Source organism: Colletotrichum fioriniae (genome assembly GCF_027942845.1).
Source record: "Colletotrichum fioriniae strain IMI 355084 chromosome Unknown scaffold_3, whole genome shotgun sequence".
Taxonomy (NCBI): Eukaryota; Fungi; Ascomycota; class Sordariomycetes; order Glomerellales; family Glomerellaceae; genus Colletotrichum; species Colletotrichum fioriniae.
The window spans coordinates 2,336,466-2,351,635 of NW_027076839.1; the positions used below are offsets into that span (position 1 = coordinate 2,336,466).

General features: G+C 53.4%; 5 protein-coding genes across 5 annotated transcripts; 3 read left to right on the forward strand and 2 right to left on the reverse strand.

Moving 5' to 3' along the window:
• Positions 1 to 1,730: 1,730 nt before the first annotated feature.
• Positions 1,731 to 3,010, forward strand: N0V96_003526 (uncharacterized protein; the record flags this gene model as incomplete). The annotated part of the gene is made up of 4 exons (XM_053196096.1): positions 1,731 to 1,898; positions 1,960 to 2,073; positions 2,128 to 2,144; positions 2,200 to 3,010. The coding sequence occupies 4 exons, from the start codon at positions 1,731 to 1,733 to the stop codon at positions 3,008 to 3,010; spliced, it is 1,110 nt and encodes a 369-aa protein (XP_053046520.1).
• Positions 3,011 to 3,174: 164 nt separating this feature from the next.
• Positions 3,175 to 5,079, reverse strand: N0V96_003527 (uncharacterized protein; the record flags this gene model as incomplete). The annotated part of the gene is made up of 1 exon (XM_053196095.1): positions 3,175 to 5,079. The coding sequence occupies one exon, from the start codon at positions 5,077 to 5,079 to the stop codon at positions 3,175 to 3,177; it is 1,905 nt and encodes a 634-aa protein (XP_053046519.1).
• A 455-nt stretch (positions 5,080 to 5,534) lies between these two features.
• On the reverse strand, positions 5,535 to 6,595 carry N0V96_003528 (uncharacterized protein; the record flags this gene model as incomplete). The annotated part of the gene is made up of 2 exons (XM_053196094.1): positions 5,535 to 6,041; positions 6,257 to 6,595. The coding sequence occupies 2 exons, from the start codon at positions 6,593 to 6,595 to the stop codon at positions 5,535 to 5,537; spliced, it is 846 nt and encodes a 281-aa protein (XP_053046518.1).
• Positions 6,596 to 9,590: 2,995 nt separating this feature from the next.
• On the forward strand, positions 9,591 to 11,251 carry N0V96_003529 (uncharacterized protein; the record flags this gene model as incomplete). Its single annotated transcript, XM_053196093.1, has 2 exons — positions 9,591 to 10,954; positions 11,017 to 11,251. The coding sequence occupies 2 exons, from the start codon at positions 9,591 to 9,593 to the stop codon at positions 11,249 to 11,251; spliced, it is 1,599 nt and encodes a 532-aa protein (XP_053046517.1).
• A 2,405-nt stretch (positions 11,252 to 13,656) lies between these two features.
• Positions 13,657 to 14,947, forward strand: VMA1_1 (H(+)-transporting V1 sector ATPase subunit A; the record flags this gene model as incomplete). The annotated part of the gene is made up of 5 exons (XM_053196092.2): positions 13,657 to 13,734; positions 13,820 to 14,447; positions 14,468 to 14,581; positions 14,642 to 14,676; positions 14,747 to 14,947. The coding sequence occupies 5 exons, from the start codon at positions 13,657 to 13,659 to the stop codon at positions 14,945 to 14,947; spliced, it is 1,056 nt and encodes a 351-aa protein (XP_053046516.2).
• Positions 14,948 to 15,170: the final 223 nt, after the last annotated feature.

Sequence of the window (15,170 nt, forward strand, 5' to 3'; positions counted from 1 at the left end):
AAAAAGGGAACGGCCGTCTGCAGGGCCAATGACACTGACAAGCGTGTCTCAAAAGAAGAGGGGAGCTTTTGGAAAAGAACGCTGGCGCTGGGCGGAGGGGAGGTAATTGGAAAGTTTGGGGGTTCAGGAACGCAGGTGCGACGTACCGTACCGCTGTACAGGGGGAGCAAGTTGGCAACCCTTGGGTTTCGAGGCGCTAGGGAAGTCGTAGGGTTAGCGTGTGTGAGAGGTGGAAGGAACCTATGGGAGAGAAAAAGATGCGGGTGCCATTTGTGGCGGTGCATGTGGCTTGCAGCTTCCACGACTGTCTCCCTGAGTTCCTCCCCTACAATGGCCTTTCCTTCAAGATGCACGTCTAGACGCCTATGGCCATTGTCCACCTTACCTAAGGTCACATAAGATAAGGTAGTGCAACTACCTAGGAACCGTCTGCATTATCCATACAGGTTCTCTTGATTGATTTGACAAGTCTCAAGAAACACCACCTATACGGTTATACGATGTCAACCAAGCATCTCCTACCAGCAACACGTTGTTGGTCCCGGTTCCCGCCAACACGAGCCATGGCTCGAGCCACAGGCAGCATCAATTGACCGACCATGCAGCGGTTCCCGTCCCCACTGCCCCGATCCCCGCTCTTTACATTCGCCTGTCCTCTGTGTCAGGGATGTGCGATGCAGCCATGTCTTGATCCCTCTTCTTCGCCGGCCCCTTGCATGTCTGCCCCCTGAGAAACATCTTCCAATGTCATTCTTGGGGAGCACAGCAAACTTTCAGGTTACAGCTGCAATGGGACCTGCCGCCGCGTGCTTCCATCATCTTCACATACCTGGCATTATATCATACGACCACGAAGCTCCCCAAGTTTGAGCCTTCAATAAGTGGTCACTAGCATTTAATTACCTCCCGAATAATACGCTGAATGGCGTCTTCATATCTCAAACATCCGCAGCTGAACATCCATAAGGAACCTTCGGGGCCTACACGGTAGTAGCATTTGCTATTACCAGCTTTTGTCGGTCTGTTCCTCGTCCAAAAGCACGTGGCCAAGGAAGCTTAGGTACCAGAAATGTATCAAGAGCACACAATGGCGCAAGTGCGATTATAAGGCCTGAACCCTGCTCAACTGACAACCTGGCCCTGGTGCATGCGGAGGATTCTTCGACTACTGTAGAGCAACACTGACATCAAGCTCTTTCGCTTCATCCATTATAAGCTTGTAGTACATGTCATTCGCTTTCTCGGCCTAGTCTGACCGTTGGATTCCGTGGCGTTGGGGAACGTTTGCTAGCCGACAAGCTCTTGTCAAGTTTCAACTTCGCTACTTGAATATTACCTTCTCCATTCCAATACCCGAACATCCACTGTCCCCCTCATTGCGTAGGACACACATCCGAGGAGTGCAACACGACAACTCAAGACCCGTAAAGCTCTCGTGAAACCAAACTCGACCACGGATATCCCGCTACTTCGGCCCTCTCCGCCTTTCAGTCACTATCAAACACTTCGTAATAGTCATTACCCAAGTCGTTGCCCCGGCCCCAAGCGGTCCCGTCCGCCCCTCCATCATCCCAGTCTTATCGCTTATCGCATCCCACTTCGCGCGACTTCGGTTGAATCTCGCCCCTCCAACCCTCCATTCTCATAAGCCAGCTCCGGCCGCTTCCCTTTGGTAGTACTTTGTCTAACCAACCGAACCGTGAATCACAAAGAGACGGAGTCAATTCGCCATGGCGCCCAAGGCTAATATCCCAATTATTGACATCGCCGCTGAGGGTGTCGACAGGACCGCCATTGCGCGCCAACTTGTCGATGCCGCCGTCGAGCATGGCTTCATTTACATCCGTAACACGGGCAAGTACATCACGCTAAGCGACCAAGACTCGGCATTTGATCTGGTATGGCCCAACTTGAAGTGCGATCCCTTGCTAAAACAGCTCGATTGACAAAAGTGAATAGTCCAAGAAGCTGTTCAAAGCACCTGTCGAGGAGAAGGCCACCTGCACTATCCAGAAGAACAACCGCGGCTGGTCTGGTATGCACTCTGAGACTCTCGACCCCAAGAACCAAAAGGTATGGCTGATCCTACCCAAGTTTAGGGAATATCTAGACGTTAACTTTTTATAGGTCGGCGATTACAAGGAGTAAGATCATAGGGCCCCTGAGCCACTTGGCATTTTTGACTTACACACCATCCAGGGCTTTCAACTTTGGCGAGTTCAAGGATGGCAAGGCGCAGCAACCTCTGCCTCCCACCATTCAATCAGATGAGCCCTTCCTGAACTCGTTCAGAGATCAGTGCCATGCTCTCTGCCTGGAACTCCTCGAGCTTCTCGGCATCGGCCTCGATGTATTCTCTCCCCTCTTTCTCAAGCTTCCCTTTATCGAGCAGCTCACTAACCTGTGTCACCAGGTCAACCCCACAGACTTCTTCTCGTCCGCTCATCTCCGCTCAAAGGGCGACTCGGGCACGATCCTCCGCATGCTCTACTACCCGCCCACCTCAGCCACCTCCTCCAACCCAGACGACGTCCGCGCCGGAGCCCACTCCGACTACGGCTCCGTCACACTCCTCTTCCGCCTCCGCGGCCAGGCGGGGCTCGAGATCCTCACCCGCGAGAACACCTGGGCCCCCGTCCCCGTCACGCCGCCCGGCACGGAAGCGGACGGCCTGCCTCCGATCCTCATCAACATTGGTGACCTCCTCAGCTACTGGACCAACGGCCTCTTCCGGAGCACAGTCCACCGCGTCGTGTTTGGCGGGGAAGGCGCCGAGGGCGAGACGGATACGGGGCCGAGGTACTCCATGGCCTTCTTCTGTCACCCCGTTGGCTCCGTGGCGTTGGATCCCGTACCGAGCGATAGGGTGAAGGAGTTTGTCGCGCCCGAGGGGACGCCGAACGCGAATCCCTACGCGGAGCGCAAGGTTATGACTGCTGACGATCACTTGTTCATGAGACTGAGAGAGAGTTATAAGGGGCTGTACAAGGAGGAGGAGGCCAAGGCATGAGTTTTAACAATTGGACAAGTCAAAATTCTGAACGTTTCTACGCATTCATAAAACGACCAACAACGCCGTGACGTGTAGTATCCCTGGCTACGCTATGCAAAGTACAGACATTATCATTCCCATTCTTAAAGCCAACACCCGGTGGAAAAAAAGATGACACTCTGCTAAGCCAATCCAACCCACCACTTCCTCTTGGGGTCCGGTTGCTCCTTGGACGGCTTGGATCCCTTGAGCACCTTTTCCAATGCTGTGACATCTTCCAAAAGACGCCAGTCATACACCTCAACATACTCGCGCCTGCCACTCGTTGCGTACACCGGATTCCTATCCAGACGTCTCATCAGTGTCTTTGTTGCTTCTCTGCGGTTGTGTTCGACGAAACAGATCTTTCGGGGTCGCTTTTTTTTGGAGCGGTTCGTCGCTGAGGTAGATGCGGGTATCATGGAATGGGACGATGACGCGGTTGTGTCGGAGGATGCTGTCCAGTCCTGCGGATCCGCGTCCCATTCGTGGATGCCGTGCAGAGGGAGGAGATTTTCGGTGACCCAGGGTTGGTATGCGATGCAGGGTGCGAGTAAGACCATCGTGTCTGCAAAGAGACAATTGTCGCCTGCATGTTGGCACTTGGGCTTCACTCGTGTGGACGAGGAGTCTGGCACGCTCTGACGACGCGGTTCAGGTGTTCCTGCTGCAGATCCTGCTATCGGCTTGCCCGGTCCATGCAAGGCAGGAATGACTGGACTAGCCGCTTTTTGGTCCATCACGACGTGCTTTGCTGTCGCTGGCCGTGTTTGGGACGCCTGAGGAGAGAGAGCCGTCTGATTGGCACTGATATCCCCGAGCGGTCGACGTGTTGGCGCAGGCAACTCTCGACCGGCGGTGCCAGGTTCGGAAGAAACCCTTGGTCGCTTCTGCGGAGTCGCGTCCACCCCCTCTGGACCCCGTTTGCTGGCCCTTGGCGAGTGTGCTGCTTCGCTGGCAGTCTTATCTTCAACGATGAAGTCTATATCTGCAGCCTTATCTGACGAAGTTGGAGGAGTGATGAGAGTTGGCCCTGGGGCTTCTACCAATGCTGGTAATCGTTGGAGAGGTTTGGTAGGGCTTATGGAAAAATTCGGCGCTGGCGAAGTTGAAGGTCGGACGGAAGAAGTACGAGATGGCGTCATGAGAGAGCCTGTAGTGGACTGACTAATGGCATCAACAGGAACACCACGAGGGTCCGCTCTTTCCAGTCTAGCAATCCAGTCCAGCATTTCCTGGCTGTCTTCCATAGCCGGGGTCGTGGTTGCTTCTTCAGCCACGGCCTGCAACTCGGAGAAAGAGATTGTGTCGATGAAGGATCGGTCAAAATGCACCTTTGATACCTGAGGGAACCTCGGCTGCCAGAAGTTGGTGTTTCCCTCCTTGTCGAATGAGAAACAGCGGACATCGAAGACCAGCGGCTCGGTGAAGACAATGGTGGGCATCTTTTGCTGAGCGACGCCTGGTGAAAGACGAAGGATCAAGGCATCATTGTCGTCAAAAGACACTGGCATCGGGTTTCCGTAAGTCGAGACGGTTTTGAGGAGGGTCTCGTTGAGTTCCACCTGGTGAACCACTGTGAACACAGGTTGGGCCTGACACCTCTCTACATCCTCCTTGTTCTCGAGGCAGCCGAGGTAGAAGTGTGTCCACTTGAGATTGGGAATGCCGTAGCACTTTGCCTTGTCTGCATCGTACCGCGCTGCAACCACAGCAAAGTCGCCCACATCGCCAAATCCTCCGATGTACTCTTTCTTCAGCTTGGTGGGGCAACCAGCAAAGGAGCGGCGACTCTCGCTGAAGTCGAAATAGGGTTCATCTGGCTTCAGCACCAGACCTTCCTCCCGGGCAGTGATGGACTCAGCAAAGGCTCGTCGTAGATAATGCGCTCCCAGTCTATCATTGAGGTCAATGACTTGGCGTTCCACAAGATCGGCATGACCCTCTCGGCGGTTAATTAACTCAGTCAATCGCTCGAAGCGCTCGTTCTGGTTGGTACCAAGCAGAGATTCCCCATCGATGAGTAAAACATCGAAGTAGATAACCATTAAGTGTTCATAGTCGTAGCGCCTAGAGACATCAGCTGGGATTCATGATGTTGGTTAAGCAGACAAAGTTTCCGTCCGCCAGTCGTGTCGAGCGAAATGGGGAGGTAGAAGTATTACAAGTAGGAAAAGGCAGCGTAATGATGGGATAGGGGCTGATGTTCCCGGAAAGGTCGACTTACTGCGAGTCTGCTTCCGTATTCAGATAGCTGCCTGACCTTGTGACGTATTTGCGTATCTTATGGAACGGCAGAATTTTCTTCTCCTACCTATCTTGTCAGTTTTCGGACAGTGTGCTGATGCGATGGAGCATACCAAGTCACTGTAGACGACGAGCTCGCCCTCAAGAATACATCCTTTGGAGAGCTTGCAATTCGGTTTCCCAATGTTGAGAGAGTCGCGTATAGCTCTGCTCTCATTAGCAATTGACAAACGGATGGTAAAGTGACGTTGAAGGCTCACCCGTGTAACGCAGCGCGGTCTTTGGTGCTATCCTTGCCACTCTTGGAAAAGATTTGGATGCATTTGAACCCCTTGTTCAAATCTACGTGGATCTGGCAATACTCGCCATCCATTTTCTTCTCGCAGCTCATACGGCCTTGGATGAGCTTCATGCAATGCTTGATGCTTCGCCCTTTCAGCCAGAACGGTCTTCCAACCTTGGTGCCCAAGACGGGCGTCAGGTGCCGCATGAGATCTCTCCGCTTTTGGTTCTCCGAGCCATTGAGCAACGAGGGGTCCTTCTTCAGATTTCCGAGGAGACACAAGGCCGCATCAAAATTATCCTGAACCATGAGTATCATGGGCAGTAAGGGGTCGTAACAATGGTAGAGATGAGCAGGGTCCAGCATCACTGGCTGGAAGTTCTTGAGTGTCAGGCGAGTGAGCCATTTCGCCTCTCGCGCTTGCAGGCGAAGGTATAGATGGCCAAGAAGTTCTTGACGGTTGCTGCTGCTGGGATTGGGCTGTGAGGCCCGAACAACCGGCGAACTGAACCTACACAAGGCAGCGAGTTTGTTTAAGGTTGAGTCGATTTCTTCAACAGTTACGACATCTTTCCCTACGCAGATAGGAGGAGGCTAGCAGTGATGTCAGCATGGGCAGATCCTCTTGTTACTTCCTCACCTGTGAGCTGGGAAAGGCTCCTCCGCTCCATTCTGCAAAGAGGCTAAGAACTCACGGTTTCCCTGAAGACTCTCTCCACACAATCAGCCAGATCCTCGCCGCGACCAGCCTCTTTGTATCGACGCAATTCTTGGAGACGTGACGTTCCGAGGCCAAAGGTACGGCCAATGATATTGGCTAGCGTGTCGGCCTGGATACAGTATACACGATCGGTGCGCTTGTCCGGGAGGAGAGTCGAGAGCAGAGCAGAGGCATCTGTCTCAGGCTCATCGATAAGTTGGCGGTGTAGCCTGAACCAGCTGCATACGCGATGCTTCAGATTCTTATCGCCGGCTTTACACTGTTTGTGGGCCTGCTCCAGAAGATCGCAGACGAGAACAAAGGAAACAGGCATCGTGACGGCTCCGTGGCTTTGGCATGGCTACAAGATTGGTTCCCAGTCATGAGAGGACTTCTTGGGGTGATGCCGATGAATCGATCAAGTGGTGCTTGTGAGAGAAAGCGTAGTAGGTTCACGTCACCGAGGGACCAGAAGGTATGGTAAGCACCAGTAAAAGTTGGGCGAGATGGAGGGCAGTTCGGTAGTGAACCGTGATGATGCCTAAGGTGAAGTGCGACCGTCTTTTGCTGCCTTCCTGTTCCGTCACCGCTTCCAGATAGCTCCTGTGCCTCTTGCGAGCGTCATGGAGATAGTTGAATACCGCGAGAAAGTCGCGTCACGCGTCTCAATTAGTCGTGGTGCGCTCTCACGTGTGTGCGTGCATTTGCGTGGTGGAGGGCACTTCAGAATGGCCGGATTTACACTAGGAGCCCACCTCAGTGACATGCACCAGAACCAGACTGGCGGCTCAAAAGGTGGGTGAAAGTCAATTAAGTGCATGCGTAGTGGTGTGATTATGTAATGACACCTCGATTTTCTACCCTTGGTTTACCCGTGGTGCATGCACAAATGGGGGGCTTGATAGATGCATAAATGGGCAGGTTCTGGAAAGTCGAAAGGAGCAGTCACGTGGGTCTCTGACAAGAGTCGGGGAAACAAACTGCGGCTGTGATTGGCTGCTAATTTCAGGGAAATTGTCAGATTGGTGAGTCCCCACACAGGCCACGGTTCATCCCAGCTCTTTCCTGTGGACCCTTGCCGGGACCTGCACACCTGCACACCAGCACTCTTTCATAGTATTTTGTACGTACGCAGTAGTTTTCTTGGAGATCTGCTAGCTGATGCCTCGGGCCCTTTTTCCAAGACTTTCCCGTCCGGCGCCGCCGTCAGTCCGCCGCCCATCTTTCGAGACTGTTGCCCGGCCGCCCATCGGTTCCTGACAGGTTCCTGACTCCTGCTGCGGCTTGTTGCAGCGTCGCTGCGTCTTTACAGGTTCCTTGCAGACGATGGTGTTGCACGCTTGCTGCATTTGCTGCAAGCCCCTGAATAACGTCCGTCTTAGTGGATTGCCACGCCTGCAAACGCAAGCCTTGGCCCACTGGTTTCCGTGTGAGCGTCGACGATGGTTTCGTTTCGTCTTGTTGATCTGACGAGGCGTCCATCAAAACAATGGAAAACGCATGTGCGATGCCAGATCCAAGGTCGAGAACAATGGCCCATCAGAGATCGGAGGGGGATGATGCCTGCTTATCCAGAGACCTTCCTTTAGTGTCTTGGTCTCTTAGTACCCTTTAGCTTAGCTGTCACTGTCAACAGGGACGATGGATGTAGAGTAAACATTGCACTGGAGAAAAAAAGAGAGAAAAAGAGGCCCAGACTAAAACAAAGGCAATGCGTTTTACGGATACCACTTTCAAGAACACCACCACCGTCCACTCCACGGCTCCGTCATCAACGGCTCAAGGTCAGACCACATGCTCCGGTTCCCATCCCAACAACCAGGGCCGTAGCCAACAAAAGAGTCAACTGACCTACTGCCGCTGCTGCCATCGCATTGCATCTGCCCGACTATCAATTTGAAGGTGCCCGCCTAGTCACAGTTCTTCTTCTCTTACTCGTCCATTGTCAACTTCATTCCTTCATCTCACCATCTTCATATCTCTCACCCACCTTCCTCCGCCATTGGTTCGATCTCACCGCCGCTGTTCGCTCCTGCCGCTGTCAATACTGTCGCCATTGCTTCTTCTCTGCCAGCCTTTCGCCAAACACCTCCTCACCTCATCTCAACCTTACCTTACCCAACCTTGCTCTCTACCTTACGAATACCAATTACATAGCATACGACGACGGGTACCTTGCCTCATACTTTGGGTCCAGACATCGGTCTCCCTGTTCCCCTTGTACGATCCCAGGTCAACAACACGTCTTCTATCAACAAGGCATCAACAAGCAAGCATCAAGCAATTCGAGCAGCATTGACAGCACAGAGCCACAGTACAGGGCCTCGCCCATAGCCGCATCCTCTTTTCGACCTCGCTTGGTCGTCACAATCTCTACATCAACACACGTTTCCCCATTTTCTCTCCTTGTTCCTCATCCAACTGGGAATCTGTGCCCGAATCCGTCATTCAAACCCATCCAAGGTTCCCGACGAAGCGAAGACAGGCGAGATCAAAAGTTTCCACTGGACCACTGCAGCAACGCAACTCCTTGACTACCGAGCATTCCCACCCGGTAGCTTCTTCTCCACAACCTAGGAGTCAGTCACACACCTGGCACTGCAGTGACAGAGCAAGATTGAAAGAGGTCGAGGCCCGCCCCTATCTACCGCAGTACAGCAAAATACCCTCGTCCGCCACGCCAGCTCGGCCAATCTCGCTGTCCAATCGTCGCCCCCGTTGCGCTGCAACCCTCATTCAACGGCCCCCTACCAGACCCAGACCGCAGGACCCAGAGAGGAGTTCCTTCAAGTCCCCAGCCCACGCAATCCAACTACCCTTACTGGCAGTCTGCCACTACGGAGCACCAACTGGATCTCCTGCTTAGGTTCCTGAACCTGGATCCCCCCCGACCCCCGAACTTTCAATTCTCTCCGGGCCGCCCTCTAATCGCTGCACTTTGTGGCTATCTGCCCGGTCCAGTCACTCTTTTGCTGTGCCTGTGCCTGTGCCTGCACAACAACAAACACGCACACCTTCGGGCTGTCAATAATGACCCTCTTTCCACTCTACTCATGACAGCCATTTTTTTGCTACAAATCTGCTTCATCTCTGCTTGCTCACGCACTCTCTTATATGACCACCAGAGACACTTGAATTCCTACAAGGCTGTCGTTGCCAAAAGAACGAATCACGCTCACTCCTCCGCCGTCTGGAGACAGCGGCATATTCGGCGACCCAACACCGCCTCTCCCTCGCATTCTTTGACCAAGCGCCGTCGAGCATACACTACCGCCGCCGATTGCCAGTCCTTGCACGAGGCGTCCACCGCGCACTTTGCTCGCGCTGAGATGCAGAGCACTCACGAGATCATACGCCGTCGTGCCTCTGTGGTCGAGCGTCCGCCGGCGGACCCCCCGGCCACCACGACCACCACGGCTTTTACACCACAACCCGCCGTCACCCCGAGATCCTCCTACTTCAAGCCTTCAGAAGCCCAGTTCGAGACGCTGATCGGAGAGATGGAGACCCCAGAGGCTGTGACGCCTCCTCCGCCTACTCCCTCAACCCAAGAGCGTTTCTCGCGTGCGTCACGCTCTGAGTCGAACGCATCGCGTAACACGAACCGACTCTCACTCACCCTTCCTATTGCACCACCAACCAGCGATCCTTCTCGCCCAGCTTCCGTCGCGACGACATCGTACCCCCCGACGCCTATCGACAGCTCGACCATCACATCACCTTCAGATCCTAATGACTTTATCATTGCGATAGCAGCGCAAGAGCGGCGTGTCTTGGAGATTCGCGAAGAATTGGCTCGCGCGGAGGGTGAGCTGACGAGACTGAAACAGCAGTGGACTATCCAAGGCGGTCAACGAAAGAGAGAGATTCGCAATGAGCCAATGCGTCCACTGGCGCCTCAATTCGAGCCATCCTTATTGGACGATGACGAGGCAGGCTTGAAGAGGAGTGTCGAATTGGATCGGAGGAAATCGCTTTTAAGAGATTTACAGGGGCAAACCGGGCCTAAGGAATATAGACGAAGAGTTCTCCGTGGCGGGCACACGAGGACGCTATCGTTGCTATCACCAACCAAGCCGGAGGGTTTTGCTGTGCATGAGGATACCGCCAGTCTGAAATCGCCAGAAATTCGGTCACCGCCCATGCTGTCTCATGCTGCTCTTTCCAAGAGAGCATCATGGCAGCCGCGCTCATACAACACGGCCGTCCCCCCTGTCGCAAAGCAAATGGCACAGGACTTTAAGCTAGGTCTGTGGAGCTTCGTGGAGGATATCAGACAAGCTACCGTCGGCGATGAGCCCATCAATGGTGGACGTCCAGGCTCGACGGACCCTCATGGCAGGAGATCGTATGCTGGAGACCAGGACACCATCAAGGCCAACAGCTCTTCTCGCACCAGAGTCCCGGTGAACTCTGCCTTTGACTTGCCGCCAATGGACACGCCTAGCAAGCCGTCCAAGGCGTTGCAGGAAAGACCGAACCCTAAGCCTGCAACCAAGTCCACAACGACGAAGGCCAAACACTTCTCATGGACTCCGTTGACTTTCGACTCCTTCGATGATAACGACTGGTCCAACTGGGACTCACCCCAGCCGTCCTCGGCCAAACCAGCACGCTGGAGTGGATCGACCGTTGGTGGAGCAGAGGACCTTGCGTCAATGGCCGAGACCAACGACGAGAATGTGACTCCACTGTAAGAGCCTCGCTAATGATGTTTGCCACCCTTGAGGTATACTAAGACATGTGTGTAAACAGTAAGAAGAAGTCGTCAATCACCATTGACACATCCGCTGCTCGGCCCGAGCCTCGACCTGAGTCAGCCCTCTTGTCTCCCGCTAGGCTGGAGGAGCTTCTGCCAACCGTCGTCAACAAGCTGTCACCCGGCAATCTCAAGCGAACAGCCAACAATCTCATGGACGAATGGGAGAAGAGCCTCAAAGAGAATGACCAAGAGGAGCAGCTCATCGACTTCAAGGAGACCACGGCTTGAGCTACGTCTACAAGTCACAATCATCACGACGAAAACGCACAAGAATCGGCACGCTAGCATTGCAGCGAAACTGCCAAAGCTGCACATACACGAACTCATCGCATTGATTACAGTATAGATAAAAGTACAAAAACTGGACCGAACTGCACAAAGCGGCCAGACGAGATGAGCGGACAGGTTTTCTCCGCTGAACATAGAATATTCATTGGAGGCCAGAGCAAGGCCTCGGAAGAGTTATGGAGAGGAAGAGAGCAGCGAGGATGCTGTTCAGATATCAGCAAAGTCGAGTAGGACTTGCATGGAAGATCAGGGCTGCCGTGATAGGAGCTCATATCGGCGTATGTCTGGGTGCGCGGTCTGGCAGTCATTTCATGATGATGAATGACCTGTTGGGTAATGGCAATGGCATAATGACGATACTAATGAATGTACGAACGTAAGTTTTTCGTGCTTTGGGATGGAATCAAAACATTGGCGTACGATACTGTTGGACCTTGTTGCTCAGCGTTTCCCAGGCCTTTTTTGTCTACCAACGAGATGGTCACATTACGGGAGATGCAGCTTCAGGAATGACTTGCTTAAACGTAGTTAGTTAGACTTAGTGTTAAATGTTTATGATTCGATGGTCAACCTATTTAGTCCAAGTGATGTCGGTGCCTCGCCGTGCAATACCTTATATTAGAGATGACTTCACTTTAGGAGTTGTCCCTTGCCTATCTAATTGTTGCGATCTTTCGTTTGCATCCAAAAATGACATCTGCTCTTATATGCCCTAGAGAGACAAGAACACGGGCTCGAAGGAGTATATCAAGTTGTGACAATGCGTGCGCGGCAAACTAGTCCGCGAAGGTGATAACCAAGCAAGGGATGCTTGAGATCGGTGCTGTCTCGGGGCCAACGGTGCGGAGAACAAGCTGTGTCTTAGAAGCAGCTAGCTTGGTCGTGGCAGTGCAGCTTTCTCAGGCTCACAGCAACCCAAAGTGGCCGGCGGAACTTTGCTTGACGACTACCGGCCTGCCGCTGCGTATTGAACCGAACTGATGTCATCCCTACCTCTCCATTTCTACCTCATGTGAAGGACAAAGAAGCAAGTGATGAACCATTTTCCGAGAGCGAAACCATATTACCTATAGTACTTTTCACCAGTTTCAGAACCCCACCAACGAGAGGGCTCACCCCAAACATCGTGTACGGTCGGTCATCGTACGAAGGATCCCCGATTTACGAAGTCGAAGTCCGTCCTTGCCTTCAGGCGAGGCCATCACCACTAAGTAGGTATTTGGTTCACTTGCTTGTTTACGAAAAGCAATACGGCGCTTGTCACAGTTCGTCGCCAGCTGTCCCGTCATCAATGGGCAATGCCCATCAAGTTGGGGAAAATGATTGGCAAGGTCAATGAGAGCCGTTCTTTGTCTGGTCGTTTGGCTTCTTGAATGTTTCTCTGAAGTAAGGAATCAGTGAGATGCACTGGTACTCTGATCTATGTTGCAAACCAGCAGTGGAGCTTCTTTTGACTGATTGCTCGGTGGGCTTCGGATCCATACAAGGTCCAGCAGATATGTCGGTCCAATTGACTTGCAGAAACGGAAAAACATGTTCTCGTAGTTTTTGTAGTTGCGGGAGGTCTAATTCAAGAGAGGTTGGACCGTGCCATGCAGAGAGGTGGTTTTTGCAAGATCTTGAGCCATTGAAGCCAGGTTTGGTGCAATGATTGTTCTCGCATATCTGACAGCTACTTGCTTTGAGGTCATACTTCTCAAGCGCGTTACCCAGGCTGACTTTAATTTGATACGATATGCACGGTCCGCATGTTGCGGCCGCCTTCACCGCTACGAAGAGCAGTGGTCCCAAAGCTTAAGGTCGCAGACTATGGGTCAAGTCTGTTGACCATGTTATCGACAACTCGGCAAAGGCCAATGCAGTTGAGGCCCAGATCAGCAAGGGAACGAGCCGAGAAGGCTATCGGGCCCTGGAGCAGACCGAAGCTTCCCCCGATCTCGGCAGGTGGGGTGTGGGGTTGAGGGAGGGTTCTCCAGGGCACTTAGCAGGGGCGGGGCACTACTTACTTTTGCCAGCGAAAGCAGGCCATTCCGGACGAACAACTCGTCCCCGACTTCGCTCAGCTATATATCTCGTCGAACTTTCTTCAGTTACCTCACTTTCTCTCCCAATTACCCCTCCTACGATACCCCTCATTCGGAAAAGTATTGCAATCATGGCGGAACACAACATTGTTGTCTTTGCAGGCGACCACTGCGGCCCAGAGGTGACTGATACCCCCGAGCTTTCCCACCCTTGAATCTAAACAGAGAGGGACTGACTTTGGTAATTGAACAGGTCATTGCCGAGGCAATCAAGGTACAGGCCGGTATTTTTGATCTGCAATTGAGCACATCTGACGCAAAATGCAGGTCATCAAGACAGTCGAGAAGCTGAGCCCGACTGCTGGCAAGTTCAATCTGCAGGACCACCTGCTCGGAGGGGTAAGTCGTCCCCCGATGACGGATCACACGGGCCCAAAGACATTCACGAGAGAAGTCTCTTGCTAACAACTGAATTTCTCCTCAGTGCTCCATCGACCAGACCGGCTCCCCTCTCACCGACGAGGCCCTCGCTGCCGCCAAAGCCGCAGACGCCGTGCTCCTCGGTGCCATCGGTGGCCCTGAATGGGGCACCGGCGCCGTCCGCCCGGAGCAGGGTCTCCTGAAGCTGCGCAGTGAGATGTGCGCCTACGGAAACCTCCGTCCCTGCTTCTTCGCGTCTGACGCCCTCGTCGAGTCCTCCCCCCTGAAGGCGTCCGTCTGCCGCGGCACCGACATGATTATCGTCCGGGAGTTGACCTCAGGCCTGTACTTCGGAGAGAGAAAAGAGTACGACGGAACCAATGCGTTCGACACTACCGTTTATACGAAACCCGAAATCGAGCGTATCGCGCGGTTGGGCGGCATCCTTGCCAGGAAGAGGGGAGACTCGCGGGTTATCTCGCTAGACAAAGCAAACGTGCTGGCGACAAGCAGACTCTGGCGTACTGTCGTTGACGAGGTCTACAAGAACGAGTTCCCTGATCTCAAGGTTGAGCATCAGCTTATTGACAGCGCGGCCATGATCATGGTCAAGAACCCGACGCATCTGAACGGTGTCCTATTGGCACCCAACTTGGCCGGTGAGCGAAGCCCCTCGTCCACCTCCAAGGCGGGTTAGCTAACGAATCTCCAGGTGATATTCTCAGCGACGAAGCGAGCGCCATCACTGGAAGCATAGGACTCCTCCCCAGCGCAAGTCTCTGCGGAGTGGGCACTGCAGTGCCTTCTATTTGCGAACCTATTCACGGTAAGACTTCTTTCTTTTTCGAACCCTCATGTGGACATCAGTCGCTAATGCAGATGACAGGGAGCGCGCCGGACATTTCAGGCAAGGGGATTGTGGTACGTCAAGACTCCGTTGCGGGCGATTTCTATCCATTCTCTGCAAGTACAGAGCTGACATCGTTTGCAGAACCCTATTGGCACCATCCTTTCCGTGGCCATGATGTTCCGGTACTCTCTGAACCTCGGCCACGAGGCCAAACTTGTCGAGGACGCGGTCCGCGTTGCCATCGACGCCGGGCTGAGAACCAAGGATATGGGCGGCAACACAAGCACCGCCGAAGCAGGAGACCTCATCGTTGCTGAGCTGTCCAAGATTCTCAAGGCGTGAGATGTCTCATGCAAAACGGAGATCTGAGAGCGAGGTTGAAGCAGGAAACGGGAAAATCGGGGTGGAGGGTGGAAGAATTAAAGAAAATAGTAGCTGGAAAAGCGAAATGAGTCGAGAAAAGCGGTGGTTGGCAGAACAGTGGTTGAGACGAGATGAGCTTGTTATCACTGGCGACGAAATAACAAAAAATGATGTTAACTTGACTGGGCACCCAGTTTCGCTA